The 13,066-nt window shown below is 57.3% G+C and overlaps 1 protein-coding gene across 4 annotated transcripts in view; it reads left to right on the top strand.

Moving 5' to 3' along the window:
• SYNDIG1 (synapse differentiation inducing 1) overlaps positions 1-4,031 on the top strand; it is a 106,225-nt gene extending 102,194 nt beyond the window's left edge. Inside the window, exons 4-5 of one of the 4 annotated variants that reach the window (XM_037001870.2) lie at positions 2,066-2,248; positions 2,404-3,732. In XM_037001870.2, coding sequence (XP_036857765.2) covers positions 2,066-2,224 — 159 coding nt within the window. In that variant the 3' untranslated portion in view covers positions 2,225-2,248; positions 2,404-3,732. Of the gene's footprint in view, positions 1-2,065 lie in introns of all 4 variants that reach the window. The other 3 variants (XM_037001871.2, XM_037001869.2, XM_037001874.2) reach the window with 3 other exon arrangements.
• Positions 4,032-13,066: the final 9,035 nt, after the last annotated feature.

Below are 13,066 nucleotides of genomic sequence, written 5' to 3'. Positions count from 1 at the left end.
TGGGAGTCAGTGAGAGGGTGGGCTCTCCTCACGAAAACTCGCGTGCGCAAGGCCTGGCCCAGGGGTGCCTGGACCCACGGGCCCTGGCGAGAGCCCCTCTCTTCCTGCATCACAGGGAAGCGCATGCGAGAGCCTGCGGCTTCTGTCCGCACACTGTCGGGCCGGAAGCATTTCTTGGCGGTGACACCCCCTCAAAGGGACGAGCAGGCTGGTTTGTAGCAGGTGGAACATTTTCTGATGGATGCCTGCCAGGGGTCCCTTGTCAGACCACGGCGCCCAGTCTGTGGAAGGTAACGGCATCCTTACCCCCTGGGACTTCTGTGATAAGTGGGTGCTGAACAGCCTGCCGAGGAGTGGCCCCTGTGCCGACGAGGCTCCATCTGTTGCGTCTCTGACACACCTTGGCCAATAGGGTCCCTATCACAACATGCTTCCTGAGGCTCCGGGAACTGCCGCCCTAGAACCACACAGCAGTGCCGGCCGAAGCCCCCAGCTTGGTCTGTGAGAGTGGAGGGGCAGCTTGGGTCCCAAAGACACTCCGGCTCCCGGGGATGGGGGCACAGGTGCTTGGTGTGCTCGGAGCCCGCGGGAAGGGGTCTGTGGGGTCGGCTGGAGCTCGGGCCAAGGCTGCCCGGCACCACTGCCCTCCTCACAAGGACCCCAGGAGCCCAGGACCACCTGGGAGCACTTGGACGGAGAGGGTCTTGTACAGCCACTCACTGGTCATTCATGGAGAGTCTCCTGAGCTCTGACCATCCTCCAGGGCAGGGGCCCAGGCTCTGGGGAGGCCCCGTGGACAAGGGGGGAGTGGTCCTGCCCGGGGAGTTTACAGTCGGGCTGGGAGGGTGACCGCTACACATCGCTGCTGAACCACGTGAAGCCTGATGAGACAGGCCCTGCCAGGACACAGGCAGTCCCGGCAGGGCCTGTGCTCGGGGGGCAGGGGCGGGCGCGCGTGGCCGGCTCCATCTGTGTGTGCTCCAGGCCTGCAGCAGAGGCGGGGGATGCCGCTCGGCTGGTGCCCACCCACTGCAGAGAGAGCAGCGGACCCGTTCTGACAGAGGGGTGGCTGCTGGGCAGGGACAGGCGACTACCCTGAGTTATGCTGGAGGCCTTCCGGGTATTTGGAGTGCTGCCGGGTAAAATGAGCTTCTGCTAATCAAGACGTGATTAATTATGACCGTCCTAGGAGGCTTCCCACTCCGCACCCCTAAGCTCTGCTTCATCAAGAATTGCCCATGCTGAGCGCCCAAGCTCACTTACAAGCCCAAACACTGGAGGAAGGCAAAAAGAATGGCCCTTCAAGATCCGGAAGTCAGGGAAGACAGAGGGGGGCCACCAAGCCAGCCGGGAACCCGCCTGGGCCTGACCCAGAGCCCCAGATCTCCCCAGATCTCCCCAGCCCCGGGCCGGGAGGGCTCTGCGTGCGTCTGGCCCTCTGTGGCCCACCGCAGAGGGCCTGGCCCTTTTCAGTTTGAGTAATGCCCACAGGAAGGAGGAGTGCCTGGCCCCACAGACCCCCCAAAGGGTGAAATCTCAAGTATCCTGCAGTCAATTGAATGATCTCACGCCACAGTTCCCTCTCTGGGGAGCAAGAACTCTTAAGTTCCTTCCCCACACCCCTACCATGTTGTAAAGATTAAATAAGGTAAGCGTGAACGTATTCTGTTTAACTGTGATACTCAAATATAAGAAAATGCCATTTGGGGGTAGAAATAGGGGCACTGGAGGTGAAATATCTATCCCATCCCTCAAGTCCTGGTGCCCCAGACCTCAGGCCCCACACTGGTGGCACCGAGCTGGGCCACTGCTGACAGGGGTGTCCCGGGGCCTTTGAGCTTTGACTGCCTTGCAGGGTGACAAGCAGCAGCCCCGGCCCCTGCTTGCCAGCTAGAGCTCTGTGCCGTCGCAGAGCAGCACACCAGCCCCTGGGCGTCCCCCTCCGGAAGCAGTTAAGACAAGGTTGGAAGGGCACTGGAGGGGTGCCCAGCTCTCGCGTCATCTGCTCTGACCGGCGCGTGGTGACTCCCTCTTTCCTCTGCCTCCTTCCCCTCCGACCCTGCAGACGAACAAAGCAGTGGCCAAAGGGGACTTCCACCAGGCCAGCACCAGCTCCCGGCGGGCCCTGTTCCTGGCCGTGCTGTCCATCACGATCGGAACCGGCATCTACGTGGGTGTGGCCGTGGCCCTCGTCGCCTACCTCTCCAAGAACAACCACCTGTGAGCTTCCTGGGCCCGTCGCGTGCAGGTGCAGAGAACGGCAGGGCTGGCGGGGGTGGACGCACAGGCGCGCATGCCTGTGTGTGCTACACAGCATGAATTATTGCCAAACAACTCCAGAAAGCCCTGGGATTTTCTACCCATCTCTTCTTTTGTCTTTTCCTTTTAATTTCATGTTCACAGCACTGTGTAAGCATGAGACAGAGGGGCACTGCTAACGCCTCCAGAGGGGAGCCCCAGAGATCATGACCAACAGGCTGCCCCTGGATGAATTCTGCTGGGTCCGTGACAGGGTGGCCCTCTCTGCAGCCTGCCGGTCCCTGGAATGCCATAGCATAGCAATACACAGACAGTAAAAACGTGTTTATTTTCTATGGAATACAGTGCAATAGGCAGAGGACAGGGGACAGGACCCTCTTCTGTCTGTGGCCCTGCTTGGCCCCCCTGGCATTCCCCCAGGCCACACGCCCTCCTTGCAGGAAGAACAGGGCCAGCAGGGAGAGAGACCACACCGCTCCCAGCAGGACCCCCAGCAGACGGGTCCAGCCCTGAGAATGCAACGCCCGCACATGTGGCGTCTGTCCCCAGGCCCAGCGATCATTCCCTGCACACGGCCCCAGCCTCAGAACACCAGGCCTCCAGAACGTGCCCAAACCCAGCAGCCACCGCGCACCAACATGCAGTCTCCGGCCTCGGTGGTGACCCAGGCGGAGGGGCGGGGCCGCACAGCCCCTCCTGAGGCCCCTCCCAGAAGGACCCCAGGGCTTGCTCCTGGGACCCCAGGCAGGAGCCGAGACACCACCTCAGCACGAAGACGCCTGTGTTGACACCTGCCTTGGTGAAAAGCAATGACACTAGCGATCTTAATAAGGAAATGAACCTTCTGTTGACTAAATGAATAGCTATTTTCTTGTCTTTTTTTAAAGTGCAACTATGGCTTCATGCTGCTTGAGTTATCAGACGAATGCTGAGAAATAAGTAATCACAGACATTTTAATACCATTTCATTGCTGTTTTACGAGTGTTCATTACTTAACAAAAATTATCTTTTAATGCTTTTGCTTAAGACGTTTTTTTCTGATTAGTATCAATTCTTGGGTTTCGTTTATATTTTTTCACTTGTTTAAATAATTGCAGAGCCACCCAGGACGCAGCTGCTGGAACAGCAGCAGGGGTCCCCTCAAAGGACAGTCACACGTCCCCAGTTACTACATTTCCACCTTGAATGCCATTAATAAATAGTGTCAGCCTAACCCCTTCATGGAGGCAGAGGCCATCTCTCTAGGACAGGCATTCCACGCACAGCGCTTACGACAATTCCTGCCGCCTGGGTCCCGCCCCAGAAACCCTGACTGGATTCCCCGCCGATAGAGCCTGGTGATTCCGATGTGCTGCCAAAGTTAGAACCTCCGACCCAGGATAAGGACTCGGGCTTGACCTTCGCCTGCCGCTCTCCACCTTGATCTTAAACACAATCTCCAGTGGATGCTCCAAAAACACCCTCTAAGGCCTTAACTTAAGAAAAATAAGGGGGGAAAGCCCAGTATCCCTGTAAGGGTCAGAGAAAGCTGGTGACAGAGTAGATTGGGGCCCAGCCACCTGGTCTTTAACCCACTGGCTTGATGATGCTGGGCGGGGGCACCCCCCGAGCCTCATCTCTAGGAGAGGGTAACACGTGCAGCCGCACCCAGGGTCGCTGGTGAATGCGCAGCTCAGCGCCCGGCAGTCGGCGTGCAGGAGGTGGGTGTGCACGGCTCCCCTCGGTGTCCGGGACGGTCCACCCCCTGCCCATGAACGCTCTCCCCTCTTCCCAGCCCAGCCTCACAGGATTTATTCATCGTGAGACATTGTATGAAAAGGTCTTCCTTGTTTTGTTCTCAAATGGTCTGTTTTAAGTTGAAGAGGAGCCCAAAGTTGCATATCTTTAGGCTTGGTGGAGAGGCAGTTCGCCGCCGGCCAGCTCCAGGGCCACCATCCAGGGACTGCACACCAGTGCCTGTGCCCGGGCCTTCTGCCCCCCCAGACCACCTCCCCCTCGCCCCCAGCCCCTGTACGTCCAGGTGGAAGAGCCTCGGGCCTCTGCGTACTTTCTCAAGCTCACTGAGTCTTTCCCGAGGACCACGCAGGGCCACACTCTGCCTTCTGGTGCAGATGGCCCTCGGTGTGCGTGGGGTCGGGCCAAGCCTGTCAGGGCAAGTGAGGGAAGCATGCAAGTCCCCACAGCTCACGGGGTGGGCGGCCACGTGTGGCCCGGCTTGCGACCGGCTTGGCCCTGGGGCCAGGGAAGCGCTAGATGTCACCCTCGGGGGCTGTTGGTGTGACTGGCAGCACAGAAGCCTGTTAAGTGTGTCAGGGTGCCACGCACCTCCCTAGGCAGACGTTGTCCTGCTTGCAGCCCCACAGACCCGCAGACGAGGGGCCGCCCTCCGCAGGCCTCACTCTAGGCCCTGGAACCCATATGTGGTGGCTGTGGAGCGAGGAGGAAGCCCCACTTGGCGGCACCCCCAGACTCGGTGGTCCTGCCGGGGCCTCAAAGCCCCCCCCCCCACCGTGTGCCGGCTTATCTCAGCCTTGTAAGGCTCTTCGCGGCATCCACTTTGCCCACAGGCAGAGACCCAGGGCGTGTAATGTTCCCCAAGTCACGTGCCCAGGAAACAATCAAGATGCAGCCCAGACCTGGGGTCCCGAGCCCTGCCAGCGTCCTCTTAAAAAGCATGCAGCCTCAGCTGTGGCCTCACCAAGCAGGAAAGACTTCACCTGTGCCCAGCTCACATCGCTGGTCCGTCAGACTCTTAGGGACTCTGCGGTGCTCCGGCCTCTGTTCCACGGCACGACTTGGCCGGGTGGTGGGTGAGCGGGTGTGGAGGAGGCGGCCCGAGGCGAAGCCCAAGGAAGTGGCCCTTGGCAGAGGCCCAGAGTCCACCCCAGTGCTCCACACATCTCCCTCCTGCAGAGCTCCGTGGCCTGCCTGCTCCGCTTCCCCCGTGGCCACCCCTCCACCTCACTGGGCATCCCTGGTGTCATCGGCTGACCCCCAGCACCAGGCGTTCCCAGACTGACCAGGTATCTTGACTTCACCTGGTCGCCTCACATTCCAGGTGCCTCCACGTAACGAGGCCAGTTTTCCAGGGGGAACGAGATGGCGGGAGAGGGGACGTGGCAGGGGCGGCCGCAGAGCTCCCTGGGAACAGGCTCCCGCCAGCAGCAGAGGCCGTGCTTCGCCTCCCCACCCCTGACCCCTGCCACCACCACGCGCCAACACCCCCACCTCTCAGGGTGCATTTTAAACCCAGGTGCTGCTCAGAGTAAGATCGCCTCCCGGGAGCAGGCATCCTACTTGCCAACAGCTGCCCCTGGGATTTGGCTGCCAAGTGCTCACCGTGGTGCAAGCAGCCAGAATGCAGAATCGGCCTGTGCAGAGCCCTTGCCTGGATTTCAGGGCCTGGCTGCCGAGGTCTTCCTGCGCCTCCCCCAGGCCCCTTGTGCACTGGCTCAAGCACCAGCTTTAGGGGGATGGCTTTGTGCACCTCAAAGTCTGCCTGCACTTACTGTCAGGGCGTTAACACCTGTTGACCCGGTTTTCCGACAAACCATTAGGTGTAACTTCAGACCCTGAGCAAGGCTGGACCCTGGGAAAAGGCAGCCGTACGCACTCCTGTCCGGTGCCCCTTTCATGACTGGGCCTTGCTGTGATAAGGGGAGTGTTGGGGCACCAGAAGGGCTAGGAGGCTGTGGCTGGGGTGTCCCTGTCCTGTGACTTCTCGAGAGCCCCACCCCCTGGAGTTCTCCTCTGCAGATTCGCTCATCATAGCAAAGCAGCGGTGGTCACGGGACCCACAGATGCCCGGGGCTTGCACACTGCTGCCGGGTGGGCACGTCAACCAAGCAATGAAGTTGTCACCCCGCTGAGCCCACAGGCAGGGGCCAGAGCACCACACAGGTGAAGAGGGAGGGGGCGGGAGCCACCGAGCCCACACGGAAGGCCCAGCAGGGTTCCCCGGGCCTGGCTGCCCCGCGCCACAGGAGCAGCAGACGGGGCACAGCCTGCACAGCCTCGGGACCAGCGCTGAGGACAGTGGTGAGAGCCAGTGCAGCGGCCCCCGGAGTGGAGCCCCGCGAGGTCTGTGGAGAGAGACTCACCGGGCAGGGGAGACCCACGGGGCCCCAAAGACTTGTCCAAGTCCAGCAGGTGGAAAAGACAGCATGGCCGGCTCAGGAAGGGCTTTGTGGTGAGGAGAGTGGGCCTCCTGGGAGAAGCATGGGCTGCAGACCTTCCCAGGGGCAGGGCTGGCCCGGGCTTTCCAAATGCCGATGAGGCTGAAGGCACGGCACATGGTCTGACACGCTCTGGGTTTTCTGCCTCTGAAGACGTACAGTGCTGGATCACTCCAGCCCTTGACCTGTGGTTCCTCGTGGCCGGCACCCCGGCCCGCACCATGCAGCCACTGTGGCATGGGGCTCCGGGCATGAGATGACTGTCCCTTTAGCCAAGCACTGCCGTCCTTCCCCTCTGTCCCCAGAAGCCCTCTCCTCTAGCACGATGAGCTCAGGGCGCACTTACCCATGCCAGAGAGACAGGCTGACTCTCAGGTTCAGCACCTGGCTGTACACAGGACTGACCAGCAGGGACCAACTGAATACAAGGTGCCTGCAGCGGCCAGGGGGGTGCCAGGAGCGCCTCCACTCACCCCTGTGCCTCTGGGACCCCGCCTGGGTTTTCACTGAAATCAGATCATTTGGGGCCAACTTAAAGATGATGGTTTATACATATAGATTGGAGATAGATGATAGATAGATAGATATAGATAGATAGATAGATAGATAGATAGATAGATAGATAGATAGATAGATAGATAGATAGATAGATAGAGATAGATAGAGATATAGATAGATATAGATAGATAGATAGATAGATAGATAGATAGATAGATAGATAGATAGTTAGATAGATAGATAGATATAGATAGATAGAGATATAGATAGATAGATATAGATAGATAGATAGATAGATAGATAGATAGATAGATAGATAGATAGATAGATAGATAGATAGATAGATAGATAGATGATAGATAGAGATAGGTAGATAGATGATAGATAGATAGATAGAGATATAGATGATAGATAGATAGATATAGATAGATAGATGATAGATAGATAGATGATAGATATAGAGATAGATGATAGATATAGATAGATAGATGATAGATAAATAGATATAGATAGATGATAGATAGATATAGATAGGTAGATAGATGATAGATGATAGATATAGACAGATAGATAGTAGATAGATAGATATAGATGATAGATATGGATATAGATAGATGATAGATAAATAGATAGATAGATAGATAGATAGATAGATAGATAGATAGATAGATGATAGATGATAGATAAAGATTGATGGATGATAGATAATAGATATGACGGATAAAGTACCTACACACCTATGGGGGGCAACTTACAACATCATAGTATCGGCGCCACACTCCGGTCTCTCAAACCTGTAATCATGACCCCTTATGTCACCTGACTCCAGCTCATGCCTCAGCTGGAAAATAAAGAGCAATTTGGGTCTGTTGTGTGTCTATGCCAGGGAATCCGTATTTGGATTCAAACTCTCATAAGCCAATCACGACCTGCAGCTGGGACAGGGGTGGCCCCAGATGCTTGGGTGCGGCCCCAGCAGTTTCTAAACCACAGGTGCTGTCTTTGATTTGCGTGAAGTGCCCCCGATAAGCAGGAAGGGTCTGCAAAGACGGGCTGTAGCTAAGGAGCTGTAAGAGTCTCTAGCCTCCCAGCCCAGGCCCCCGTGGCAGGCCAGTCATTTAGTCCCTGAGGAGGCCCCCGTGCCATGGCAGACAGAGATGGTCATCGCCAGCGTCAGTGTCTGATGTGGAAGTGGAGATCAGGCCACTCGAGGGCTGCACCTTTCATTTCTGTCCATAATGGGATTACACGTGGGGCCCCCAGATGACCCTCCCGCATTAACCTTCCCGAATAGGCTCCCAGCTGTCCGAGCCTGGCAGACCGACTTTCCTTCTGTCACTTTGTGGATTCTCAAACAATAGCCTTTTCCAAATAACCTTCACTGTGAAGAGGGCATCACAAACAGGCCAGCCTCATGTCTGTGCGTCCTGGGCCTCCTATCACCCTTAGCTTGGGAGGCCGTTTTCCCCAACAGCCCCAGCAAGAAAGGCGCAGAGGTTGGCCTTGGGCTCCGCTGAGCAGCCCTGGGCTGTGTGCTCCCCACCACGAGACCCCAGGACTTTGTCCATGTCCTGCAGAGGCCTGGGCACAGCGGGCAGGCAGGGGACCCAACACGCTCCTGGGAAGATGGGTAGCAGCCAGGAAGCTGGGGGAGCCAGGCTTCCTCCAGGGTTAGGGGTGCAGCTTCTCAGACAGGAAAGGACACTTACCCTGACCCCAGCTCCAGGGCTGTCAGAGGCCAGGTCACAGGTGGGGAGGGATAGCAGGTGTGAGGCTCAAGGACACACACCAGATGCACTGCAGCCCTGAATGAGCCTCATGGGCACAGAGCTCACAGCAGTCTGACAGTGCATGAATGACTGCCAGGGACAAGTCCCCCTCCCCGGTCCCCAGACACTTGTCACTCTCCGGAGATACATGCCTGTGTGACATCCCAATGAGGTTCATCCACTGAGCCAGGTCCGCAGACCCTGCATAGCAGCATCCCAGGAGAAGGAGACAGGCTTGGTACCCCCTCCCCACCATCAGACCACCTGTCACACACTGTGAAGTGCCTTCACGCACCTACCTACCTTGCCCCACCGACCCCAGCCCCACTTCTCACGGATGACACGCAGGCCTCTGCAGTGACCCCCTGCAGAACTCACCTCTGTGCAGTGCCCCACCTTCCTGTGGGCTGCCGAGCCCACATGCTCTCCCTGCAGTATCCATCCATTCCCTTCGCCACGGCCCACCACAAAGCAGCCCCTGCTCTGCGAGGAAGCTAAGCACAGGGGGAGCATGCTGCTAGCCGGCAGCTGTGGCCAGGGATCGGCCCACAGGGACTCACTCAGATGGAGGCCAGCACCACAGGCTGGGCAGGTGTACTCAAAACCCATGGCAGCGCACAGACTTGTGTCTCTCTCTCTCCATGAAACAGAGCTTGTAAAGGCCTGTTTGTTTGCAGAAGGCCCCTCTTAGCAGAACCGCAGTGGAAAAGGATAGTCGATATTTAGCAAACATGTTTGCAGAGCCGCCGTCTGCCTAGAGCCACGGCAGTTCATACTGTTTTTCATTCCGTGGTTCCCCGGGCAATGAAACCTTCCCAGTTTTCACTCACCTATCACGTGGGAAGGAGATCCCTTAGGAACTAAACCTCGGCTCAGTTGTTCTGGGAGCCGAGCTGGGTTATGGCCATGCAGCTGGGAGAATGCCTCGCTTCTAAATTGTGCCCCAAAGAGAAAAATTAATGTATGTTTTCCAGTTTAAAAATTAGAAAAGCAAATTTGATTCCTTGGAAAATGAACCAGGCCAGACCCCCCACACACACACACGGCTAAGCCATGGCTCCTGAAAGACAGGCCTTGGGGAATGAGAAACGGCAAAGAGGACCTGAGCCGGTGCCCCGGCCTGGGGCCTGCGTCCAGTCCTCCTCAGCAGCCCCAAAGAAGCTTCTGCACCCTTGTCAGGCGGCCCGAGATGCAGGGAGCTCTGTGTCATCCCTCGTCTCTGGCCACCCCCTACCCACAAGCTGAGGCTCCCCTGGAAGCCAGCTCCTTAGCATCCAAGCAGGGCCTTCCAGATCCAAACTTCCAGGAGAGGTCGCGTGCTCTGGCTGATCTTTGAAAGAAAAGACAGGGTTTGGCCGGCGTGAGCAGCACCCCAGGTGCCACTGAGCCGGAAAGTCAAAGATCAACTCAAAACCCTCCCAACAAGCAGCACCCTCCCCAGAGGCAGGCAGCAGCAGGGAGGTGTTAACAGTGATGTGGGCGCACTGGCCTCTGGTAAGCCTAAGCATCTCCATGGCCCACCCCGTACCCGCCTTTCAAGGCCGCTGAGGCCCACCTTCTCCAGGCAGCCTTCTCAGACTAATGCCCCAGCCCACAGGCATCTCTGCCTGATCTGAGCTGCCCATCGTTCAGCAACAGGCCCCCCAGCACTCATTCCCAAGTGACCGGTGCGTGTGACTAGCTATGCTCCCCCTCGCCCGACACATCTTTCCTGCAGGCCCCCCAGTGTTCAGACGGCCGGCCCGTAGACAAGGACCACGTGGGATGGCCAGGGATGGTTAACCCAGGAGGGGTGACTCTGAGACGCCCTGAAGCCAGCTCAGATCCACAGACACACAGAAGTCTTGGAACAGTGAGAGGCTTAGAACCTGGCAACTTGCAAGCCCCAATCTGTTTTTTAACCGCCCCTGTCGTCAGATGTGCCCGAGGTCAGCTCGTGGAGTCCTGATAAGAATGTCAGGCAGGAAGACTGACAGCAGTCAGAAGAGGAAGATAAGGCTTGAAGAGGGGGCTGCCCGGACTCTGCCCAGGAAGGGGTCCCAGGTGAAAAGGACAAAGGCTCTGCAGGCACAGAACAGCCTCCCCAGAGAGGTCCCAACAGCACAGTCCAGCGGAACTACGAGCTGCCCGTCACAGCTCACCACGGGAAAGGCCAGGCTCACTGGGGGGGCGGCCCTGTGCAAGGGCCTGTCGATCAGATGACCCCACCTTGTCCGTCACTGAGGCGCCTCCCAGCCAGGGTGCAGTACAAGGGCCTCGTCTAGGGCATCAGGCCTCTGTCTCCCCTGACTCTGGCCTGCTCCTCCCCGGACTGCATTCAAGTAAAACTCTCCCTCGCTTCGCTTCTGCGTCTCTGCCTTTCAGTTCTTTGTTGCAGGACAAGGCCTGAGAGCAAACCCAACCTGTGAAGCTTCCCCTCCTTCCTAACAGGGCCTGTTAGGATGGAACCTGCCGGCGTGGCCCTCTTTCTGCGTCCACCAGCAAAGGATGTGGGGAAGAGGCACCTGAGAGTTTAGGAGGGCCAGCTGAGCGTGAGTTCAGGGCGTCACACCTGGGTGCTGACAAATGCCAGTTCTGATCATAGTAACTGGTAACATAGATGATGACAGTGATGGCATTTGGACTATCTATTGATAAAGGTGATTGTATTACATTGTTACAAGATCTCGGGTGCTACCTTGGAGGTGGGGGCGCATCTTGAAATAGTTTCTACAACAGCATAAAGTGGAAACTCCTAGGGTCAAAATTAACCGTAAATTTTGTAATGCAAAGTGTAAAAATGCTGTAAGATGGGGCCACGATGTAAGGCGTTTACGTTCTTCTAATTGATCTCAAACACCCATAGGCACCGGCTAGGGTGTCTGGCCTGTGCGGTGACACGCAGCAGGATGCCCACACCGTGTGGCCAGCTGCCGCTGTGGCACAGAGGGAAGCAGGGCACGGAGGAGTCCTTGAGAGTATTAAAGGGACCGCCACTCACATGCCCTGCCCGCCCCTCGGGAACCTCTTCTACTCCGCAGTCCGCAGTCAGCAGCAGGAAACCTTAAAACCACTCCCGCCTCCTTCCTGTGAATTGACTTTAAATGCATTGATGTTTTCCAGACCTGACTGCATTTGCTGCCTCTGGATAAATGCTCACTGGCTGAGGCACCTGCTTACCTAGTGTGCCTGCCTCCCGCCTGCCTCCAGGGCTAGTTCTCTGCATTCACGGAGTGCAGATCGCTCAAATGCCTTTATGATGGGACTCTGCTGGAGCCCCTCGGAAGCTGTGGGGGGCAGGACTCCCTAAGTGTTTGTGGAATCTAATTGAATCGAATCTGCAGGTTTATGCACAGCGAGTCCCCTCCAGGTGGGCGATGTTGTAAGCCTGCCCAGACCGAGGTGCCAGGCCCCTCTTAAAGTGAGAGAGAGCTGGGAGCTGGGCCACGAAAGTCGTGGGTCCTGGTAATGAAAGATGGAGTGAAATGTCCCTGGATCGTCAGTCGCAGGACTGAGTGCCTCAGGGACCCTGTTCATCATGGTGACAACCGTTGGCTGCCAGGCCAGCCTCCTGTAGCCAAGGCCTTGGGGTGGCCTGGGAGCACCCTGTGTTCTGGGGTTACCTTAGGATCCTGCCTCAGCCCTCATTTCTCTGGATTTTTTGAATCCCAGTTCTTCCAAGCCCCGTGATTACAGCTAAGTAAACATATTCTAAGTTCTAAGCACAGAGGGACACCCGTTCCAGGCTCCCTGAGGGGCTCTTCGGCAATCCGGGCATCACCTTGGCAAAGCCAGCTGAGCGGAAGTGATCCCGCCAAGCTGAGCTGATGGCAGGGACAGAAGGCCGGGGACAGGGGTGTGAGGGCAAAGGCCAGGCTGTCCCTTCCTGTGGGCTCCGCGCTAAGGCACACGCACGGGGCAGATACTCAGCGGTCATGCAGGACGTATGCGCTGTGACCGCAGTACAGAGACATCGTGTCCAGCTGTGGCGCGTGGGCCCCGTGGGACGGTGCCCCACACACGAACGCCCCACCACTGCACAGCCCCCATCCCCCTCCTTCTTAGCCAATCTACCCTGGCTCTCGGCTCACCGAGCCTGATGTGTTCTTGGTCTCTGGTTTGGGATTTTAACTCTTTTTTTCTTAATAAATGACTCAAAAATGAATATTTCCCTGGGGCCCAGAAGCAAAGTCTCACTCTCTCTCTGACAGGCACATACACACACACACACACAGACGCAAGCTAACACAATCACAACATGGTCCACCTTATCCCGCCTAAAACCGGGCCGCAGGCCCTGGGGAAGGGAGTCCCGCCCCGGCCCTGGCCAGAGCCACTGGGGCTGCCCCTGCAGGACACAGCTGGCTGCAGAGCAAGCCGGGACG

Source organism: Manis javanica, chromosome 15, assembly GCF_040802235.1.
Source record: "Manis javanica isolate MJ-LG chromosome 15, MJ_LKY, whole genome shotgun sequence".
Taxonomy (NCBI): Eukaryota; Metazoa; Chordata; class Mammalia; order Pholidota; family Manidae; genus Manis; species Manis javanica.
The sequence above is the reverse complement of the archived record's forward strand: the minus strand, read 5'-3'. Positions and strand labels throughout refer to the sequence as shown.